The 23,914-nt window shown below is 38.5% G+C and overlaps 1 protein-coding gene across 1 annotated transcript in view; it reads left to right on the top strand.

Annotated features, from left to right (window-relative positions):
• fndc5b (fibronectin type III domain containing 5b) overlaps nt 1–21,997 on the top strand; it is a 31,668-nt gene extending 9,671 nt beyond the window's left edge. The window contains exons 2-6 of the mRNA XM_048201247.1: nt 4,395–4,510; nt 9,487–9,685; nt 15,495–15,584; nt 18,204–18,389; nt 20,855–21,997. Coding sequence (XP_048057204.1) covers nt 4,395–4,510; nt 9,487–9,685; nt 15,495–15,584; nt 18,204–18,343 — 545 coding nt within the window. The 3' untranslated portion in view covers nt 18,344–18,389; nt 20,855–21,997. The remainder of the gene's footprint in view (nt 1–4,394; nt 4,511–9,486; nt 9,686–15,494; nt 15,585–18,203; nt 18,390–20,854) is intronic.
• Nucleotides 21,998–23,914: the final 1,917 nt, after the last annotated feature.

Below are 23,914 nucleotides of genomic sequence, written 5' to 3'. Positions count from 1 at the left end.
TATACACATATCAAATTCAGACTCATGATCTGATTTTAAAAAGCTCCTGACCAAAATTGACCCTAATAAATATCCCTTTAAGGTTTCCTGTGGGACAGCAATGCTAAGCTAGATATTTACGAGGACTGCCATGTCCAGGGACCGAGGGGGCAGCCAAGCTAAGCCAGGAGATTCACCTCATAGCCTTGGCTCCCTAAATCACAGCTGCAGGTCTAGGTAATGGGTATCACCGGACCACCGCTGCCCACCTGACTGCACACTCCTCAGAATGCTCTTGCTTCCTACAAGGGCAACTAGCAAACATGGTCAATGTGACATGTTGAAAAATGAATCAAATTAACTTTTCCAAAGGGCCAGTATTCCTAAGCAGTGCTCATTGCGAGATTGCCGGTTGAGCGAATACCCTGAAAGTCTATACATTCAAAACACGTTTGTCTCTGCAGACAGGCTAATACACTTTAGGTTTGGTGTCTGGCTGCAAGCCAAGGACCTATAGAACATTCACATGATCCCATCCCATTACCAACCTATGGGATTCAGAAAGACTAAAACTTCTGCCTGTCCTGAGGTAACATTAATGCACTGTATGTGTTAACATTATGTCTGACACCTCAACTCTTCAGTGGTGGTAACAAATATATTCAAGGCAGCTTGACCTTCTTCATTTTTAAGAGGGTGATTTAAGTTGAAAGGCATTGCCAGTGATTATAGTTGAAGCCCTGTTGTTGAAGCCTTTTGGAAAATATCCAAATAAAAGGCAAATTATAAAACACAATCCATCATTAAAGATGACATTTTTAACTTCTGCGAAACTACATAGAATAATAATGATTTTTACCAAATTTGTTTCACAAATACTCTCACAGATTATATTTTCTCAGAACTTCAAACTGGAAACATTTAAGCGAACACATTTAAAGGAATAGTTACCCAAAAATAAAGCCATGTCATTCCAAACCATTGGAATGACTTTCTTCCATGGAAACAAAAACGAAAAGTTTAGCAGAATGTTCATGCTGCTCTTTTCCATAAAAACATACAGTCACCAGGAGCTGAAAATAAGACCCCAATCGAGTAAATAAAAGTGGTTCATATAACTTGCGCACTATATTAGAGTCTTCTGAAGTGATATGATAGCTTTATGTGAGAAAAAGAAATACAAGTTGTTATTCAATTAAAATTGTCAAACTTCAACATATTCAAACTTAAAGGGTTAGTTCACACAAAAATGAAATATCTGTCATTAAAGGTGCTAAAGAGGATGTTTTGTTTTATACATTTTTGCAATATTACTTGAAACTGTCTTCACTAACTGATAAAAGACTATTTATTAGGTGCACTGAAAGTAATAATATTAATATACATCATCTGTGCACGAGGTAGGGCCTTAAAAACATCAGCCAATCGTTTATGCGATCATCACGTAAACGATTGGCCCTCTGGCTTGTCAATCGCTGCCGTGACGTTCCTTGTGAGAGACGAGCGCGGCTGCGCGCTCCAGTAACTTTCCACACTCCACAGGCGCCACATGCAATGTTTTTGTCAGGAGACAGGAATAACAACTGCAGATTATGAGTTACCTGCGGTGAGTCCGACATAATGAATCCAAAATACACGACACAGCGAATGCCGGTGGTAAACACTCGTATTCCACTACTCGTGCTCGAGTTTTGGGAGGCGTTCCTTTGAAACAAGCTGTGAAGGAGGGGGGCTGTTCTTACGCATGCACTCATTTCAAAAACTCAGTAACAGTCTTTGTAATCTCAGTTGACGAAAAATCCTCTCTATCACCTTTAAGTACTCACCCTCATGTCATCCCAAACCCGCAAGACCTTTGTTTGTTTTCGGAACACAAATTAAGATATTTTTGATAAAATCTGAGGGTATCTGATCCACACATAGACAGCAATGACATTGCACCTTTTGAGGTCCAGGGGACAGACGAATTTGTTGAACAAAGTCTTTTTTTTTCTTGTCTCTTCATAATATTAAGGTTGAACCACTGTAGTCACGTCAATGGTTTTAATGATGTCTTTAGTACCTGTCTGGACCTCAAAAGGTGCATTGTTGTTGCTGCCTGTGTGTGGATCAGATACTCTTGGATTTCATCAAAAATGTCTTAATTTGTGTTTTTGACAAACAAAGGTCTTACAGGTTTGGGATGACATGAGGGTGAGTATTTAAGGACAGAAATTTCTTTTTTCTGGTGAATTAATCCTTTAACACTTTGCAATCGTTGTTGTAAGTGATGTTGGTCAGTTCCTTCAAACGACCAATGCTATTTTAGTATTATTTATATACTACTATATTATTTATTAATGTTTTTATATTTTCATTTTTAAATTTAAATTTTGGACTGAACTAACCTTTTTCACAACAAGATTTCTTGAACAGGCATCAGTAAACTACTATGTTTCTGAATGCATGTTCCATTACTTCCCTATTTAAAGTGTTATGTATGACTGTTCCAAACACATCCTGCCCAATGGGAAACACATTGTGTCCTCAGGGATGACTGGCTTTCTCTGTCTGCCGTCCCCTTTAAATACATTATTTCCCATCTGCAGGGTGTGAATTTGTTACATTATGATGGATGACGTTAAGCAGACAACCATTTCACTCTGTAGTCAACAAACATTACTGATGATTAGATCTTCATGCACCGATTTAAGCAACGGCATATTATCATTCTGACAAGAGATGACACACAACACAACTTCTGACATCTTCCCTGCAAAAAATTTCCATTTAATTCATGAACAAACTGCCCAATGGCGAAGCAGTGGCTGGCTTTGTATATTCTAGGCTGTGCCAGGCCATTTTCTTTGTTTGATGGCCATCAAAGACAAAGAGGCTGGTTCAGATAACAATCTAAGAGCTCCCACACAGTAAATAAAAGTAAAGAGCAGTGGAAATATTGATCTAGAGCAAACATAGAGCTGAGCATCAGTGCAATTCCATCAGCCAAACCGCACTTCGGTATTAGAAAAAATAGCTAGAGAATGGCATAACAAAGAAGTTAACCGAGACAGAATGAATCATTTGGGGTGAAAATTATTTTGTACTTACATTATAATTCATGATTTCACCAAGTGCAACATGTTCCTGGATCAACATCTTTGTTGATCCTGGAACAACATTCCAATCAACCAATCAGATGTGAGGGACAAGTTTACATTTTATGTCAAGTTTACGCTTACAACCAGGGTTAGGTGCTTCTACATCAGTGTTATTCATCTATCATTTCCCTCTGATTTTAGGGATAAGTTATGGGTAGGCTTAGGTTTAGGGGTAGGGATAGGACTAAATTTTCGGACAGGAATGTTGTTCCAGGATCAACAAAATATGTCTTACTTGACAAAATCACGACCCATAATTCATAATTTAACACTTGCATGAGAATATCTTAATAAGAACGTAATGGTTATGTAGTTGTGTTTGGGTGTCCAGGGTCTTGTGTATTCAAGTGACCACCTAGAAACACTACATGCTAACAACTGCTCAGAATACCATAGCAACCATATGGCAACGCTCTGGTAACCGCCCAAGACAGCCAAGATGGTTTGCAGATATGCATTTTCTGTGACGTCATATGAACTGTAAATAAGTTGAAAGGATAATATTACTTAAGAGTTGTTGTTTCGCTTTAGTATGTGTACAAAAAAAATAAAAAAAGGAAATTCTGCATAACTATATGCATGGCAGACTAGATCTGCAATGCACGCTGCTGCTGTTGCTACAGAGCAAGTATGAACAACAGACATGCTGCAGTGAGCATTGAACATGCACTGCCGCTGTATGAATAGTCATACGTAAATCCCGTAGCAGATCTAGGCAGGTGGAGCTGGGGGAGGTGGAGGGTTTCAGAGAAAGAGGACCAGCTTACAGCAAACACTGAGCCAGAATATTTAAATGTTGTGCAAGGAATCTTATTGGCTATCTAATGATATCCCTGCCATTTATGTTAAATTATTAAATAAAATGTTTTTTTTAGAATCAGTTATCATGAATGACTGTGACTGGGCCATTCTACTTTTAGTACAGCAAAAAGTAACAAGACAAAATGGGACATCTTTCTTATATGTTGTTTCAGAAGTGTACTATGAAAATTCATTTATTATTGACATAATGCACAGTGAATAAGTGTAACATGAATTATTATCTTTTCGACAATCATTTTTTTTTACATGCTTTTAAGATTCATTGGGAAAAATGAGCAAGAATTAAATTTGCAGTTGCAAATTATATACAACATCACAACCTATAGTGTAGTTCTGCAAATTTTCTGCAGTTTTACTGTTCTTCTGCATAAATGAGGAACTATAAAACAAGAGAGGTCTTGCAGTATGTCAAATCAGTACCTTTTATCCCGTTGTCTTTTTTTCCATCTTCAGACAGTTTATCTGCTCCACTCAATGTGACCATCAAAGCACTGGAGGGGAACTCAGCGATAGTGACATGGGACATTCTGGAGGGAGACCCAGTCATTGGGTTTGCCATCACCCAGCAGGTATTGAACCAGTTTATGGTCAATTTCGAGTCTTTACATGTGCAAAACAGGGGAAATTACCTCATAACTCAAGTTTAATGAGGCAATATCATGGAGGAATGCTTGTGTAAGCATGTTAGTTATGTGTCGATGTAGACTGGTCTGCTTTATCTTCGAGGGCACATGCTGTTGATATTTTAAGTGGCCTTGAGCTTTCTGTAAATGTTTTATGCATGCATGCGTAAGTGTGTGTGTGCATATTTGAGGAAGGCAGTCACTGTGGAGACCTCGGTAATAAGGACTGCAGTGACCATCTGCTGGAGTACAAAGCCATTACAGCTTGTCACCAAACTGAGCGAGACAGAGTTTCTGCAGTGTGCGTGTGTGTGTGTGTCTGTTAATTTTATCTCCTCATGAATTTCTCATGCCACTTATCACAACTATGGGATTAATTCACTAAGAATTGCGCTGATAGCACTGTTTATTAGTGCGCACTATAAATCTGTTCTGACAATGACATAATTTATGCAGGTCTTTTGTGAATAAGACATTATTAAAGTAAACATTAAACAGCATTTAATATGTATTTTACTTAGACACATTTGAGAGAAATGCACGGATCAATCTTGAAGCACTAATAATTTTGATAGTGATGTAATTTATCAGCCCTAAGTGTTCATTTTAAACTGTTTTTACCATTTATTTTGCTTTGAAGTGGAAAAAAATAATGGTATTACTAAATAGTTATTCTGGATAGGAGCTATTTCTCCTTTCTGAAATGGTGAAAGACATATGCACAAACAGAGCGGACAGAGGAATGAAAGAGAAACAATATCTGGAGATTCATGAGATGTTTGTTGTATTGGGTTTCTTGGGGGTGAAGTTTGCTACTAATTTATTTATTTAATTTAAAGTTATTAAAAGCATAGAACACACAAAAAAGATTATATTCTGGAATTGGTTTTAATAATAAATGAATAATTAAAATAAGCAAAAATAGAAATCTGGTCATTTTCATTAAATGTTAAAAATAATGGCTTTCAAATTTAATGTTATATGGCTATAATTACCCATTTTAACTTTAAAAAAAAATAAAGAAAGCAAGCAAGCAAGCAAGCCTGGTGTCAGGGTTATGTTTAGCTTTTTGTGTTTTGTTGTTATTCTCCCTGTTCCCGTTTGCCTGTGTTCTGTTTTCCAAGTTAGTTTCCTTGGTTTTTAATTAGTTCCACGCACTTGTTTCTGTTCAGCTGATTACCTCTCCCCATGTATTTAAGCCCTGAGCTCTTTCTGCTCAGTGTTCAGTCTCATTTGCATTTATGTGTTGTGCTTGTAATTTATTTTCTAGTTATTCACCTGCGTGTTTCTCTTGGATTTTGTTTAATAAGGACTGTTGTTAACTCTCCATCATCGTACGCTATGTTAAAGCCACACACCCCATGACAGAAGACTGAACCAAGAACAGATTATGGTTTTACCGACCATTCACCTGCTCTGTTTAGAGCAAGGGAATACTAATCTCGAGGACCACACCAGTGACTTTCTAGACCTACTGTGCCTTACCAATTTCCCTTACCACACACTTTGTGTATTTTTTCGAGCTAGCCTGAATGAGCGGTGTAAAGCACGGCTAACTGGTGTTAGTCCTAAAGAGGATTTTGCCACGTTTGTGGAGTGGGTGTTGGAGAACAATGGATCGGCTGCACCATCTGCCCCAAGGAGGACGTCACCAGCCTCTGCAGAAATTTATGAATTGGAAGAGGATATTTACCTGATTCTCTCGTTCCCACTGGTCCTGCCCAGCTCCTAGTCTCCTGCGTCTCCACTGATCCAGCCCAGCTCCAAGTCTCCTGTGTCTACAGATACCCCCTTTCCACCAGCACGAACCAGGTGCTAGTTCAGAGCTAGTGCTAGTGCCAGTTCGGAGTTGGTTCAACTGACGAGCCTTCTAAGAACCGGTTAGCCTTTCCACAGGCTAGAGAGCCAGCACAGAGCCAGGTCTTACGTCAATGTATACGTCTCATATTTCACAGCAAAACTAGCACCGCAGCGCCAAACACAAACACACCAGGCTCGTTTGAGATGCATCGGCTCCTCACAAAGCGATCGGCGCATGACATCAAAGCACCGCGAGAATGATCCAAAAGTACAAGTAGTCGTATGCTCTACAAACGATCCCGCGGATCCGCCGGATTGGTCCGCGCTGCTCCGATGCATCTCGAACAAGTCTTCAATCAACAATCGCGGATGTTTCACTACTGTTGATGATCATGGCTTTGCGAACCTACATCGGCATCCAAACACGGCTCGCCGTAATTTGTATATAGACGGAGATTACGATCGAGCTGCTATTAGCTCGATTAGCTGCTATTTCAAAAATGGCGGTCACAAGTTTCTTGTTGGTCACGGTAACCCCGCCCCCAGCCCCTGATGCAAGTGGTTCTTACTTCTAGCCCAGCAATGTTTTGGTGCTACTTACGAACCACTTTTTCTGGTTCGTAGCTGGTGCTTTGTGTGTCGAAAGACAAAGAACTGATTTGAATCTAGGCTCTGGCTCCGAACCAGCACTCAAACTGCCTTGGTGGAAAAGGGGTAAGAGATCCCACCCAGCCTCCCTTTCTCACCTCCTCTTCCAAATCCAGCCAGGCCATCAGACCCCGCCTCCACTGGTTCCCTTCAGCTCTTCGGCTCCTCCTTTGTCTACTCCACTATGCTGCGTGGATGCGCCTCTTCTAATCACCAGCTCCATCTAGCCAAGAGGATCCCCTGGCTCCACCTTTAGCCACCGAGCCCATCGCTTCACCTTGGCTCATTAACCAGTCGGCTCCGCCTTAGCTTCTCCCACCCTTGGCTCCACCTGGTACTGTCGTCCTTACGGCTCTACCGGGCTCCTTCGTCCCTCCGGCTCCACCATGGTCAGTCATCACTCTGCCTGCTCCATGGACCTCCAGGCCCCCAGCTGTGCTTCGCCTCTCCCCCCCATGGCTCCGTCGTACTCCGCCTTCCCTCCGGCTCTGCCACCACCTAAGTCCTCTGGCACCCTTGCTCCACCTAGGATGCTCATTACTGCGGCTCCACCAAGGTCTCCTAAGCCATCGATTTCGCTTGGTCCCATTGGCTCTTTGGCTCCGTCTGGGTCTCCACCTCCATCGGCTCCGTCTGTCATCCCTCTGGTTAAACATGACAAATTTCCACCATGGCTCCGCCCTCCGTCGACTCTGCCGTGGGCCTTCGTACTGGCTATGGTCTGGGTCCCTGCCTGGCTCCTCCAGCTCCTGGCTCCTACCACCATCATCGGCACCTTGGTCTCTCCCGCCGTCATCTCCTCAAGATTCCTGCCATTTACCTGATCCACATCCTTCTTCTGAGACCTCCCCCTCCCCCCTCAGTTGGACTATTATTTGTAGTTACAGCACGAGGACACTCCTTTCCAGAGGAGGGTGCAATGTCAGGGTTCAGGGCCGTACCCACCATTTCGGTCCGGACCTCTGTATTTTCCTGAGGTGTATATAATAAAATATTATATATGTAATGTATAATAATATAATAATATATATATAAAATGTATTTTTCTGAGGTTGTGAAATATTTGCCTAATATTAACTATACTTTGGTGCTGCACGGATATATTGCACAACGCCAAGATTACCGACCTTCTCATCTGAGCTGTCAGTGGAAAACAGCGCTCATCAATGCAGGGACGAGCTAGGTGGTGTTGGTCGTGGCTACTGTTGGCCTAAGCTTGGCTGCTGTTTCTGTCTCTTTTTTTTTCTTGACTAGAATTGCATTTATATAGATGCAAAACCGTCTCTTTACAACCACAACAAATGAGACACTTTTCATACACGCATTCCGAATTTGCCTCATCGCCAGGCGCAAGTCAAAAATAATAGGGTGACGACGAGGAAGCTTCAGCTGAACAACAGTGAACTGCGGTCAGATGAGATGTTGTCAGGCTATGTTAGTAAAACTGAGCATGACTGTCCAGTGTCCAATCAGCCGTTATTCTGTGCTTGCGGTGTTCAGTCAAGAATTGCACAGGCAAATGCGGCGGCGCGCGCTGCATATTAATTCATAATAAATAAAGTGCAAAAGAAACTATGAGCATGCACCGTCGTTGTTCTGTTGTAAATTAAGTCGTGAAATTACCAAAAATGCGATTAAAGCTGCCTCAAAACTGTGCATGCATGAATGTATTTGTTGTGACATGGTTTTAAAGCTATTGTTATCCAATTTTTTGGTATTCAAACGTCTTAAAATGCACATATGTACACCAGGGAAATCTAAATTTTCTCAGGGGAGCATGCCCCCGAACCCCCCCTAGCAAACTAGATTTTGTGACCTCGGTAATTATGAAACCCTGAATACGGCCCTGTCAGGGTTATGTTTACTTTCTTGTGGTTTGTTGTTATTCTCTCTGTTCCCATTTGCCTGTGTTCTGTTTTCCTATTTAGTTTCCTCGGTTGTTAATAAGTTCCACTCACCTGTTTCTGTTCAGCTGATTACCTTCCAAATGTATTTAAGCCCTGAGTTACTTCTGTTCAGTTTTCGGTCTCATTTGCGTTTATGTGTTGGGGTTGTAAGTTATTTCCTAGTTATTCTCCTGCGTGTTTCTCTTGGATTTTGTTTAATAAAAGGACTATTGTGAACTCTCCATCGTCGTGCGCTTTGTTAAAGCCACACACCCCATGACACCTGGACGGAGAGGTGAAAATAAGAGGACTTGGTGACGTCAACCAAAGAGGAAAGTTGTTGTAGACACAGAGCAAAATATTACATACTGATTAAATATTACAATGACATTTTTTTTATTATCTCTGAAATAACATACACTGATTAATAATTCACAATTAGATCAGGAACATGTATTTAAAAAGTAAATAGGATGAATTTAGATTTCATGTTGACTTGAATGTATGTGGCATCAACCACATTTATCCTTGAAATATTATCACAAGCCTTTCAATCTCATTATTATTTTTTCATTTTGATGTTTATAGAAGAAGGACGTACGTATGCTGCGATTCATCCAGGAAGTGAACACCACCACTCGTTCATGTGCATTATGGGACTTGGAGGAAGACACAGAGTACATTGTGCATGTGCAGTCCATTAGCATGAGCGGCACCAGCCCCCTGAGTGAACCTGTTCTGTTCCGCACTCCCAAAGAGTCAGAGAAACTGGCCTCTAAAAGCCCAGGTAAGCCAGCAGCACTAACTAAAAACTACCAAAATCAACCTTTTTTGGACATAATCCATAATACCATAATAGTACCGTGGTATTATTATCATTTTGGGAATTGCATCATTGTGAGTTTATATCTTGCAATTGCAACTTTATTTAGCATATTTACAATGTATTTTCTTGTACTTTTGACATTATATCTTGCATTTCCATAATCAATCTTTGCCAAAATCTGACATTTGAAAGCATAGATCATCCAAAAATGAATTATGTCATCATTAACTCACCCTCATGTCATTCCAAATCTGTATGACTTCTTTTGTAAGTTTTTTTTCTTTTTCTTTTTTTAGGAAGAATATGCTAGTGATTCATTTCAATATAATGAAAGTGAATAAGGACTGAGGCTGTGAAGCTCCAAAATAACAAAAAACACCATAACAGTATGCTAAAAGTAGTTTATATTCCTCCTGCACTATATTCCACAGTCTTCTGAAGCCACTGATACTAATTTAGCAGATGCTTTTATCCAAAATGACTTACAAATAAGGAATAAAACAAAGCGATTCACACTAAGGAGGCAGTAACATAAGAAGTGCTGAAATGCAAAATTTAAAACTGTTCAGAGGAGTACAGGCACTGAGAATACTAGAGAAAACTAGAATAGAGATGAAATTCCCTTCATTATTGACTGAACATTGTGACTTCGGCTGTAGTTCTTTGTGGCGTGTTAAGTGGAGAAATTGCAAAGTCTGATTTGTGAACAGATCATTGTTTTTAGGTGAGATCATTCAGTGAATAGATCCAGTTCACAAAACTGGTCTAAATGATTTGAACTTTATGAATGCAAGAACCATGTTTTTAACACTCCTCTGGTGATTTTTTTAAAGTTTGAAATCTTAAGTATCCATTTATTGCAATTACATGCAAAACTGACTAGTATATTAAATTTTAAAAAAGTCTCCTTAATGTTTCAAGAAAGAAAGAAAGAAATGATGACAAAATTGTCATTTTAGGATGAACCAGTCATTATATTATTAGTTAAAAATATTACATGCAGTGATACAATACTGATAAAACACATTTATTGTTCAAGATTTGTACAGTTAAAAAAATAGATTAATTGGAAAGATGACTAAATAGTCAAATCACTTCCATAGAGGGGAAAAAAAAAAAAAAAAAAACATAGCAGGGAGGTGGTTATACAACCGCTCTAAAAATGGTGTTGTGTCATAATTCAGGGCATGAAGTGTTCACTTTTGTGCGTTTCCCCATTTAATTTTCTGTTACTATGGAGCTTGTCTTATCTAGAGCAACGCACAAAACAGTCAATTTTTATGTTGTGTAATCCATTTCGATGACCTACTTACTTACAAACATCTGCTGGGGATGCTTGTGTTCCTGAAACACTTGCCATTTTATGGGTGAGCGTCAGTCCTTGGCACTGGACCGTACTGATGACATTTGGTGTCAAAACCGTCAGTTGTGCAGGTTAGACATTAGTTAAATGTCAAATGATACCTCTTCATCTTTCACATCTATGTTTCTGAAGAAAAAGAGCTATTATTTAGTTTCAAAGAATGTTTCTCACAAATAGTGTGAAAAAAGTGATCTCATTTGCTATCATTATATGATGTACACTACTGTTCAAATGTTTGGGGTCAGTAAGATTTTCTTTAATGTTTTCGAAAGAAGTCTCTTATTCTCACTAAGGCAAAATACAGTAAAACAGTAATATTGTTAAGTATTTTTACAATTTAAAATAACTGTTGTCTATTTTAATATATTTGAAAATGTAATTTATTCCTGTGATGGCAAAGCTGAATTTTCAGCATCATTACTCCAGCCTTCAGTGTCACATGATCCTTCAGAAATCATTCTAATATGCTGATTTATTATCAATGTTGGAAACTGTTGTGCTGCTTAATATTATTTTATAACCTGTGATACTTTTTCAGGATTCTTTGATGAATAAAAAGTTAAAAAATATCAGCATTTATTTAAAATAAAAATATTTTGTAACAATATACACTACCGTTCAAAGTTTAGGGGCCAGCAATTTTTTTTTCTTTCTTTTTTTTTGAAAGAAATTAATACTTTTATTCAGCACGGATGTGTTAAATTGATAAAAAGTGATAGTAAAGATTTATATTGTTAGAAAAGATTTATATTTTGAATAAATGGTGTTCTTTTTAACCTTGTATTCATCAGTGAATCCTGAAAAAAGTATCACAGGTTCCAAAAAAATATTAAGCAACACAACTGTTTCCAACACTGATAATAACTGAGTATCAAATCAGCATATTAGAATGATTTCTGAAGGATCATGTGACACTGAAAACTGGAGTAATGATGCTTAAATTCAGCTTTGATCACAGAAATAAATTATATTTAAAGTATATTAATAATTTTAAATTGTAATAATATTTCACAATATTATTGTTTTTTTCTGTATTTATTATGAAATAAATGCAGCCTTAATGAGCATAAGAGACTTTGTTCAAAAACATTACAAAATAGTAATGTTTCCAAACTTTTGACTGGTAGTATATATATATATATATATATATATATATATATATATATATATATATATATATATATATATATATATATATATATATATATATATATATATATACACACACACACACAGAGTGGGTACGGAAAGTATTCAGACCCCCTTAAATTTTTCACTCTTTGTTATATTGCAGCCATTTGCTAAAATCATTTAAGTTAATTTTTTTTCCTCATTAATGTACACACAGCACCCCATATTGACAGAAAAACACAGAATTGTTGACATTTTTGCAGATTTATTAAAAAAGAAAAACTGAAATATCACATGGTCCTAAGTATTCAGACCCTTTGCTCAGTATTTAGTAGAAGCACCCTTTTGATCTAATACAGCCATGAGTCTTTTTGGGAAAGATGCAACAAGTTTTTCACACCTGGATTTGGGGATCCTCTGCCATTCCTCCTTGCAGATCCTCTCCAGTTCTGTCAGGTTGGATGGTAAACATTGGTGGACAGCCATTTTTAGGTCTCTCCAGAGATGCTCAATTGGGTTTAAGTCAGGGCTCTGGCTGGGCCATTCAAGAACAGTCACGGAGTTGTTGTGAAGCCACTCCTTTGTTATTTTAGCTGTGTGCTTAGGGTCGTTGTCTTGTTGGAAGGTAAACCTTCTGCCCAGTCTGAGTTCCTGAGCACTCTGGAGAAGGCTTTCGTCCAGGATATCCCTGTACTTGGTCGCATTCATCTTTCCCTCGATTGCAACCAGTCGTCCTGTCCCTGCAGCTGAAAAACACCCCCACAGCATGATGCTGCCACCACCATGCTTCACTGTTGGGACTGTATTGAACAGGTGATGAGCAGTGCCTGGTTTTCTCCACACAAAAAATTCTATCTTGGTCTCATCAGACCAGAGACTCTTGGAGTCCTTCAGGTGTTTTTTAGCAAACTCCATGCGGGCTTTCATGTGTCTTGCACTGAGGAGAGGCTTCCGTCGGGCCACTCTGCCATAAATCCCCGACTGGTGGGGGTCTGCAGTGATGGTTGACTTTCTACAAATTTCTCCCATCTCCCGACTGCATCTCTGGAGCTCAGCCACAGTGATCTTTGGGTTCTTCTTTACCTCTCTCACCAAGGCTCTTCTCCCCCGATAGTTCAGTTTGGCTGGACGGCCAGCTCTAGGAAGGGTTCTGGTCATCCCAAACGTCTTCCATTTAAGGATTATGGAGGTCACTGTGCTCTTAGGAACCTTAAGTGCAGCAGAATTTTTTTTGTAACCTTGGCCAGATCTGTGCTTTGCCACAATTCTGTCTCTGAGCTCTTCAGGCAGTTCCTTTGACCTCATGATTCTCATTTGCTCTGACATGCACTGTGAGCTGTAAGGTCTTATATAGACAGGTGTGTGGCTTTCCTAATCAAGTCCAATCAGTATAATCAAACACAGCTGGACTCAAATGAAGGTGTAGAACCATCTCAAGGATGATCAGAAGAAATGGACAGCACCTGAGTTAAATATATGAGTGTCACAGCAAAGGGCCTAAATACTTAGGACCATGTGATATTTCAGTTTTTCTTTTTTAATAAATCTGCAAAAATGTCAACAATTCTGTGTTTTTCTGTCAATATGGGGTGCTGTGTGTACATTAATGAGGAAAAAAATGAACTTAAGTGATTTTAGCAAATGGCTGCAATATAACAAAGAGTGAAAAATTTAAGGGGGTCTGAATACTTTCCGTACCCACTGTATATATATATGTAATATATATATTGTGTATGTGCCCTGCTCTTTGGATATTGATTTTGGTATTTTTGATAGAAAAAGTCAACTATTAAACAACATTTCATAGGTTTATGTCACTCGTAATAGTGAAATACTAAAATAATGTTAAATAATGTTAAATAATGTAAACATTATAATATACAGTGTAACGTACAGTGGGGTCAAAAATTCAAAAATGACATGTATAACATTTTAGGATTTTAAACAATTTAAAACAAAGAAAGGTTATGTTATAAAATGAATTTTAAATATTTAACTATTTCTAGGTCAGATTGTCTTGCTTCCATTTTTTTTTTTTTTTTTTTTTAGCAAAATACTAAACAAAATTGTTATGCTGATAATATAGGTAATGTATTTTCTTCACAGCATTTTCACAAGTGTTCTCCAACCTTTGGAACTCACTGTATATAAAAATTACAAACTGACCTGTATATTAATCTATTATTGTATTTAAAAAGGACATATTCATTAAGGTATAAAGTTCTCTTTTTCAGGATCCATCTTCAAATCTGTTAACTCTGCACTAATGTCATTTGTGATGGATCAGGGGTAAAGAAGTGCTTAGGTGCAGCAGAGAGTAGTTTTCAGATGGCTAACTCTTAGCTGACGCATGTGTCAGTTAGATAGCAGGAGTGTTTACAAAAAACAAAAAAGTTTAATCATCAAGCATTAGTGCTCACGTTACACTCTAATTAATCAAGTGATCACCATTACACTTCACTAAATACCAGAGCAGCTAATAAAAACAGACAGTTAATCCTTCTCTCCACAGGCCTCCCCTCTTCATCGCTTCAGGGTGGCTTCATGTTGTTTTTTTACTGGACTCATGACATGTATTGATGTCGATTGAGAGCTGAAAAATGCCTCAACTTTCCCCTGCACTCGAACGCCTGAGACATCCAATAACATTTCAGTTTCACCTAAAGGGTATTGACTTTTTCTTCAAAGAAAGAAGAGGCACACAGTGAGACAAGAGTAAGTTCTCCCAGTCATTATGAAGCACAACGCTTCTGCTCCTTCAGATAAGCAGGACATTGAAGAACTTCGCTTTTCCCTCTGCGGTTAATCAGTGAACACAGACCAGAGCGCTACATACAGTTTCTTTTAACTAACAAGGCCTTAATTAGAAGACGCTTTAAATCTTCAGCCAAGAAAGTGACCCCTGAGGTCTTCTCCCAGTGAGAGGAGAGCTCAACCCTGAAGTGATCCTCACAGTCATCGGTCCTGATGAGCTTCGACTTGGGTTTGGCTAGAGGCAGCCAGTTTTATGATTTTGATTGTGTTTTTTGACATGAAATATAAAGAATGAATATATCTGAGCCAGAGAAGATGGCTTTAGGCTCTGCTTTAGATCCTCTTGAGACTAATTAAATAATCTGTTAGATATTCAGAGATGGTTTTAGTTCCTTAAATAATTCTACTGTGGTTTGCGTGTTGTGTCATGGTGACTGTGCTTTGATAACTGCAGAACTGTGCTTGTTTTTTGACTTTGAAAATACATGAGTGAATGAATTGTGTTTGTTTGAATCCACACAGATGAAGTGACCATGGAGGAGGTTGGCCAGGCTGCCCAGCTCAGGGCTGGAGAGCTCATTATCATTGTGGTGGTTCTTGTCATGTGGGCAGGTAAGAATGTGATCAATGATCAAACAGTTTGTAGGTGAGAATCATGTTGACTAGAGAAATTCTACAATGACTACATTCACAGAGCAATCTATTTCCACATTTGAGAGTCTATATATATATATATATATATATCTAACCTTTTTCTATCTGATTTTCTTTTGCTCAAAGTGAGGAATGTTTCGATGATTCCTATTTGATTTATATCTTTATATAACACTTATAATTACTTCCATGAATAAGTCATTAACATTAAAGTCAGTGTGCCCCAAAACAATGACAAAATTCACATTTAGAAGATATAAGCATTCAAAACTTACAGTCTCTCGTCTCCGCCAATGTGGATTTGATTGTCACTCTGCACTTCAGCTTCTCATCAGATTTTCTGTCCAATCAAATGCTCTCTAGAATCTGAAACGTCCCACCCCCCTAAACTATAAATAGACGCTGATGCCGAGGCTAAAATCGGTCACTTGTTCACACTTGGTGAAGGGCACATAGTGCACTATATAGGGGATAGGCAATGATTCAGTGTAAATATGCTTTCTATGGGGGCAAATTAAGTCTGGTTTCACATTAGTGTGAAGTGAACCATCACAGCGCACACATAGTCTGCTTCTGTCCTGGGACACTACAGCACAGAGCGGATCATATGTGCGAGTCGGTGCATACCAGAAAATGAATCAGACTGATTTAAATTCTGCACAGTATGCTATATTTTAAAGCGATATGGTGAAGTTTAGGAGGAAACTGCGTCTTTAAATTATGTGTGTACATATATATATATATATATATATATATATATATATACAAAAATATCCAGTCGTTAAAGGATTAGTCCACTTTCAAATAAAAATTTCCTGATAATTTACTCACCTCCATGTCATCCAAGATGTTCATGTCTTTCTTTCTTCGGTCGAAAAGAAATTAAGGATTTTGAAAACTTTCCAGGATTATTCTCCTCATAATGGACTTCAATGGTCTCCAGATGGTTGAAGGTCAAAATTACAGTTTCAGTGCAGCTTCAAAGGGCTTTAAAGGTGCCCAAGAATGCTTTTTCACAAGATGTAATATAAGTCTAAGGTGTCTCCTGAATGTGTCTGTGAAGTTTCAGCTCAAAATACCCCATAGATTTTTTTAAATTAATTTTTTTAACTGCCTATTTTGGAGCATCATTAACAATGCACTGATTTAGGCAGCGCCGCGCCTTTAGTTCGCGTGCTCCCTGCCACACCAGCTGTCCACTATATTACAGCGCATTTACAAAGTTCACACAGCTAATATAACCCTCAAATGGATCTTTACAAGATGTTCGTCATGCATACTGTATGGATGCTTCGAATTATGTGAGTAAAGTATTTATTTGGATGTTAACGTTTTATTCTGAGTGAATTTGAGGCTGTCCTCTGTGGCTAACAGCTAATGCTACACTGTTGGAGAGATTTATAAAGAATGAAGTTGTGTTTATGAATTATACAGACTGCAAGTGTTTAAAAATGAAAATAGTGACGGCTCTCTTGTCTCCGTGAATACAGTAAGAAACGATGGTAACTTTAACCACATTTAACAGTACATTAGCAACATGCTAACGAAACATTTAGAAAGACAATTTACAAATATCACTAAAAATATCATGTTATCATAAATCATGTCAGTTATTATTGCTCCATCTGCCATTTTTTGCTATTGTTCTTGCTTGCTTACCTAGTCTGTTGATTCACCTTTGCACAGATCCAGACGTTAACTGGCTGCCCTTGTCTAATGCCTTTTATAATGTTGGGAACATGGGCTGGCATTATGCAAATATTGGGGCGTTCACCCCGACTGTTACGTAACAGTCGGTGTTATGTTGAGATTCGCCTGTTCTTCGGAGGTCGTTTAAACAAATGAGATTTATATAAGGAGGAGGAAACAATGGATTTTTAGACTCAATGTATGTCTTTTCCATGTATGGAACTCTTGTTATTCAACTATGCTGAGGTAAATTCAATTTTTGTATCTAGGCCACCTTTAAACGATAACAGGCGAGGAATAAGGGTCTTATCTAGCGAAACGATCGGTCATTTTTGAAAAAAGAAAAATGTAAATGTATATGCTTTATATAAACAAATGATCACCTTCCAAGTGGTTCTGCCAAAACCGCACTTTCGTATTCTTCAAAAAGCTTATGCTGTATTTCCTACGCCTTCCCTATTCTACTTACGGAACAAACGCAGCAGCAACTCCATTTTTTCCGTAAGCTGAATAGGGAAGGCGTAGGACATACAGCGTAAGCTTTTTCTTTGCTTGCAGAGTAGAGAAAAGATGAGAGCGTTTCTAATGTCATAATTGGATCTTGGAGGCCTTCCTTAACTTTTTATAATCCACACATCAAGTCTTTAAGAAGACTAGGGAATAAATCATCAGACAGGACAGTACTAGCACAACTTAACTCAAGGCTGCAGCGCAGCTCATCATCCTGTTCTAGTCCAGCTATAATTGGTATGTTATTATTTGGGGCAGAATCATGGTGCAATCCATCATTGCATTTTTTCCTTTCCTTCTTTCGACAATGTCCCATCCATCACTACCACTCTCCCATCCTGTCTGCAACTCTCTGAATCCTCTTCCATTTGTGCACAGGTGTGATAGCTCTGTTCTGCCGGCAGTATGACATCATCAAAGACAACGAGCCCAACAATAACAAGGACAAAGCCAAGAACTCGTCAGAGTGCAGTACCCCAGAGCACCCTACGGGGGGACTACTACGCAGCAAGGTCTAATTCCTCCTTCCCCTGTCGGCAATAATAGGCTTTAGCCTCAGGACAGGTATGTTGGTTGGTTTGTGTGCTTGCTTAAATGAAGAAAAAAAGTGCAAAAATATCACATTAAGTTTGATCTTTTGTTGTTTGGTAGTATTTAAGATATGTTTCATTGTTTGCTTTTCTAATACAAACCATTCTACTCACTAAGATGTTATGGTTAAAAACATGGGGAAATATAAAGTACTTGCAAGGCAGCGCTGTATTGATATTCCTCATTCTGTAGTTCAGGTTTGTTCAAATACACTAAACCAAAGTATTAAACTCTGGACCGCTTAATGTGCATTCAGTCTAATGTGTGCTATCTTTTTATTATGTGATAGTAGCCTATATCCCAAAGCAGTGGTTCCCAACCTTTTTTCCAGGAGACCCCTATTTTAACATTCAAAATCCTTAACGAACCCCTATATTAAACTGTAATACTAACCGTCGGAAACCGTCGTGGTTTGTCAAACTGGTAACTGCTCCTCACTAACCCTCAAACTACAGTGAGCCTGGAGACGCCAGGTTGGGAAACACTGGTATAAGCGATATGGAAAATGGACGTATGGAGGCTTATAATCAACGTTATAATAAACATTCTATATAAATTATTTTTTGCTTATTTAAAGATAACCACCCTGCAACATTCTGGGAATGTTATTTTTGGTTGCAAAAAGAAAACCTAAAAAGAATGTTTCCAGAATGTTATTATTTGATTCTCAAAAAAAAAAAAAAAAAAAAAAAAAAAAAAAAAAAGAGGAATCAAATACTAAAGTTAGGGGAATGTTCTTTTTTTTACAATTTTTGCTTGCCACAATGTTAGTTTCTGGTTACCAGAATGTTCTTTTTTACAGTTTGTTTTTGGTTAGCCAGGAAAGTTTTGTAAACGGAAATAGAACGTTATTTTAACGTTCCCCTAATGTTATTTTAACATTCCTATAGCATAATGCTAACATTCTCCTAAGGTTATTCTAACATTCCCCTAATGTTATTATAAAGTTATTCTAACGTTCCCCTAATGTTATTATAACATTCCCCTAACGGTATTCTAACGTTCCTCTAACACTCTCCTAACATTATTCTAACGTTCTCCTAACGTTATTCTAACATTCCTATAACGATATTCTAATGTTCCAACGTCAGTAATGCTGTACATCAGTAATCATCCAGCTCACCCGCAAAGTATGAGCGATATGGAAATTGGATTTATGGAGGCTTATCATCAACGTTATAATAAACATTCTATAAAAGTTATTTTTAGGTTATTGAAAGATGACCACACTGCAGCAGAACGTTATTTTTGGGTTGCAAAAAGAAAACCTAAAAAGAACATTCCCAGAACTTTATTATTTGATTCTCAAAAAAATTAAATAAATAGAAAATAATAAAAAATAACCAAATACTAATGTTAGGGGAATGCTCTTTTTTTTGCTGGGGCCCAGCTAACAATTTTTGGTTGCCAGAACATTAGTTTTTGGTTCCCAGAATGTTCTTTTTTACAATTTGTTTTTGGTAAGCCAGGAAAGTTCTTAACGGAAATAGAACGTTAGTTTTTGGTTTGTAGAACGTTATTCTAACATTCCTAGAACGTTCTCCTAACCTCTTTACTCCGATATCATTACTCCGCTGTACGTCAGTAATCATCCAGCACACCCGCGACCCAGTATATTATAAGTGCTATGAAAAATGGAAGTATGGAGGACTATAAGCAGTATTACAAACCATCTTGTTTTTATGTATTGTTTATAACATTTGTCTTACATTATTCTAACATTATTTTAACATTCCTCTAATGTTATGCTAACGTTCCCCTAATGTTATTATAACCAATGAAGAACCTTAGTTCATAGCAAAACTGAAAATTCTGTTATTATTACTCACCCTCATTTCGTTCCACACCCGTAAGACCTTCAGTCATCTTCAGAACACAAATTGACATATTTTTGATGAAATCTGAGAGGTATATGACTTGTCCATTGACAGCAATATAATCAACACTTTCAAGGTCCAGAAAGGTACTTAAGACATCGTTAAAACAGTCAACATGACTGCAGTGGTTCAAACTTAATTGCTGCTCACGTGATCAGCTTTAGCCAATACTGAGCCGGCATTCGGACGTAAACATGGAAGCCTTCACTGTGCTTACTGTGGCAACTGCATAAGGATAATGGCAGGGAAGAGAAGAGATTGTTGAATAAAGTCGTTATTTTTGTTTTGTTTTTGCTCACCAAATGTCCATCGCTGCGAAAACCCCCTTTTGGAAGCTTTATTTTGATGCCTTTAAATGCTGCCTCTGCAGGCAGTTTACTATAGGTTTTGGAACAGAGTGTGTATTGATTCCTGTGTGCAGGAGACTGACAAAAAAACAATAAGCTCACCCAAAACTTGAACATTGCTCTTTTGCTGCCTTGCAAGCACTAGTGGTATTTCCATGAGGAAATGCAAATCTTTTGGTCTTCTAACTCTCATTTTGTTTTGTCTTCCTAAAAGTGCTCCGAGACAAAACAAGTAAGCCATCAAATCACAAAGTTGTGAAGCCCACCTCTCATCCTCAATCAAACGACCTTTTAGTATTCCCATCGACCAACATGAACTCTTTGGTGCTTGTCTGTTTGGGACATTGACACAAACTTGAGGATGAAATGGACAAGATGGTTCCAGAACTGCAATGCTGGAAGTTTCAGCCGTTTGAAGCGAGTTGTTGAGTTTCGATCCACAGCTGCCTCAGCTGAAGGACTCAAACCCCGCTGTGAGCTTGAAGACCAGAGACTTCGTGCCACCAGGAGTGTCTTTGGCTCCTATGTAGACTCACAGAGATAAGGAGAAACCTGCCACCCCACATAAACCTTAAATAAACCAGGAAGGTGCGTTGTGAAAAAGAAGGAAGGAAGAGCGTTTTTTCCAAGCTCACCGTCATTATCAGCTCTGAACCAGGATCAGGTCTCTGACAGGGGTGATTACGATATTTCACTTCACTATCTCTCCATACTTATCGCTATCTCTTGTATTCGGTTCCTTCTTTTCACACCTCTAGTTGAATTTATATTTCATTTCTCCTTATCCTCCCTCCAGCTGCCAATCACGCACAGTCTAGATAATTTGATGTGGTTTAATTGGTGCGGTAGGATCTTTCTTCTCAGCACTCTCGCTCTCAGGGCATTCAGGAAAACATCCACAGGAAGATGATGGACCACATTGGATTCACCCACCTGCGGCCCAATCACACTGCTCAGACTGAACTGCACATCAGATTGATGAAGAGCTCCATATTATAATAGTGTTAGAAAACCTATTTAATCGCTTGTTTGTCTCAAGTAAATCAACAGCTTGTCGTCTCTAATGAGCACATTACTGTACAGTGCTGGTTATTTTGGTCCTCATATTACATTCATTAGCATATTCGTCATGAGTATGGCTATTTACCGCTTTTATGTGCCGCTAAGATATAGAGTTGGGTGCCTTTTTCCACAGGCTTTTCTGGATTACCTTCCCTTTAAAACATTCAAACTTAAAGTCAACAAGAAAAGAAACAAAACAAGACATATTGGCCATGAATTAAGAATTTCATCACTTCATCATCACTACGATATCAATCTTTTTCGTCCACGTCATATGCGGTACTCAGTAAATATTTTTGTAATATTTTTTTGTTGGTCAGGAATTTTGCCTTTTGATAAATACCATTTAGTTTTGCTTGGGTTTTCCATATAAACTACATTTTAAGCCTGGAACACACCAAGCCGACGGCTGGCCGTCAGTCAGTTTTTGTTCGTAAGCCGACTAAGTTTTCTCAGTGTGTTCCGCACCGTCGGCTGAAGTTGGTCCTCGTCTGCTTTTTTCCAACCGATTCGACATGTTGAATCGGCGTCTGAGCTCGTCGGTCAGTCGGCCCATCTGATCATTCTGATTGGCTGTTCAGCTAATGCCACCTGCTGGTACGGAAAGGCATGTCTTACGCAGGCGCAGAACAGACATGCTATTTGGCCGTCGGATGTCGGTTTGGTGTGTCAGGGCAACTTTGGACCCAGACGCTGCCAACGTGAGCCAACCCCACAGTCTGCTTTCGTCGCCAGTAGTTCGTCGGCGTCGGCTTGGTGTGTTGTGGGCTTTAGAATGCAAAGAGAACTGCAAAATGTTTTCCATTCAAACATTTCATATATGATGAATACGGTACCCTGTTTCCACCACTGAATAAAAAATAAGAGGACTTTTTTTTGCGACTTTTTTTCCTCGCAGTTGCGAGTTTATCTCTCACAATTCTGACTTTTTTCTCAGAATTGCATGATATAAACTTTCTCAGAATCGCGATATAAACTCAATTTTGACTTTTTTTCTCAGAATTGTGCAATATAAACTTGAAATTGTGAGTAATAAGGTAGCAATTGCATGTTATAAAGTCAAAATTGCAAGATATAAACTAGAAATTCGAAGAATTGTGAGAAGAAAGTCAGAATTGTGAGATAAAAAGTCGCAATTATATTTTTATTTTTTTATTCCATGGCGGAAACAAGCTTCCAACTGATTGCCTCACTAACCAACTTTTAGTCTAACCTTTTTCATTCATTTACGTTGGTCACTCCCCAACATTACCAAATTTGATTTATCTTCTGCAAAATCATTGAGTCCATTGGTAATATTTTGCAGCATTTTTTTCGTCATTTTCATCACCAGTTAAGAATAAATCATTTAATTATCTACACGATGCACATTTTCCATCGTGTCTTCGCTATTGGAGACAAAATCATAAACATTTTCGGCAGTAATTTGGTTGACAAGCTCAACACGGGTCACATTTCATGTTGACTTTAAATTCCTTCTCTTTAAGAAGTAGAAGAAATGTTCTTTTTGACAGTTTAAGCAAACCATGTAAGACCAGATATGTCTGATGGTCTTGTCTGGCGGGGTATTGTCCTTATCGCCCAGTCTCTCGGGCAAACTGAAAAAGTCCTTACGTGTCAGGAATGAAGAATTGTGGGAATGCAGGTCAGGGGTCTAGAAAACATTGATTTCCTCAGTCATTGGGACTCTACATGTTCTTAGTTCAAAACAATGACACAGCAACAGTTTGACTTTAATGAGGTTACAGACTGTATGCATTTCCCAAGGACGTGTATTTGACTGTTAGTATTTGATCTGAAGAACAAAACCTCCCATTAATCTTAAAACCAACCTATATGAGCGCACAATGAGCAGTGATATTGAAATCGAGCCATCTCATTTTTCAAACGCATAGAAGAGTGTAAAAGCAAAGCTAATGCTTCTATAACTCAGAAGAGTTAAAGCTTTAGTTTGGCTCGCCGTTCATAAACAAAAGCTCTCATTGTTGGGATGGATTGCAGAATTAATCAAGCGTGTTGAAAGCCACCTGAAGAAATCTCAGAACAATTAAACATTCCCGCATTGGTGACCATTACCTCCTCATCTCAGTCACCATGGCGACAGGCTAACGGACTGTCCTCTCACTCCGCATCCATCTACGAGTCATCCGCACCTTCGTTTTTCATTCCCGCCAGAGGAGGAAAGCTTATATTTCTTCTTTAATGACTGCTA

Source organism: Megalobrama amblycephala, linkage group LG9, assembly GCF_018812025.1.
Source record: "Megalobrama amblycephala isolate DHTTF-2021 linkage group LG9, ASM1881202v1, whole genome shotgun sequence".
Taxonomy (NCBI): Eukaryota; Metazoa; Chordata; class Actinopteri; order Cypriniformes; family Xenocyprididae; genus Megalobrama; species Megalobrama amblycephala.
Note: the sequence above shows the minus strand (reverse complement) of the source record. Positions and strands in the feature narration are given on the sequence as shown.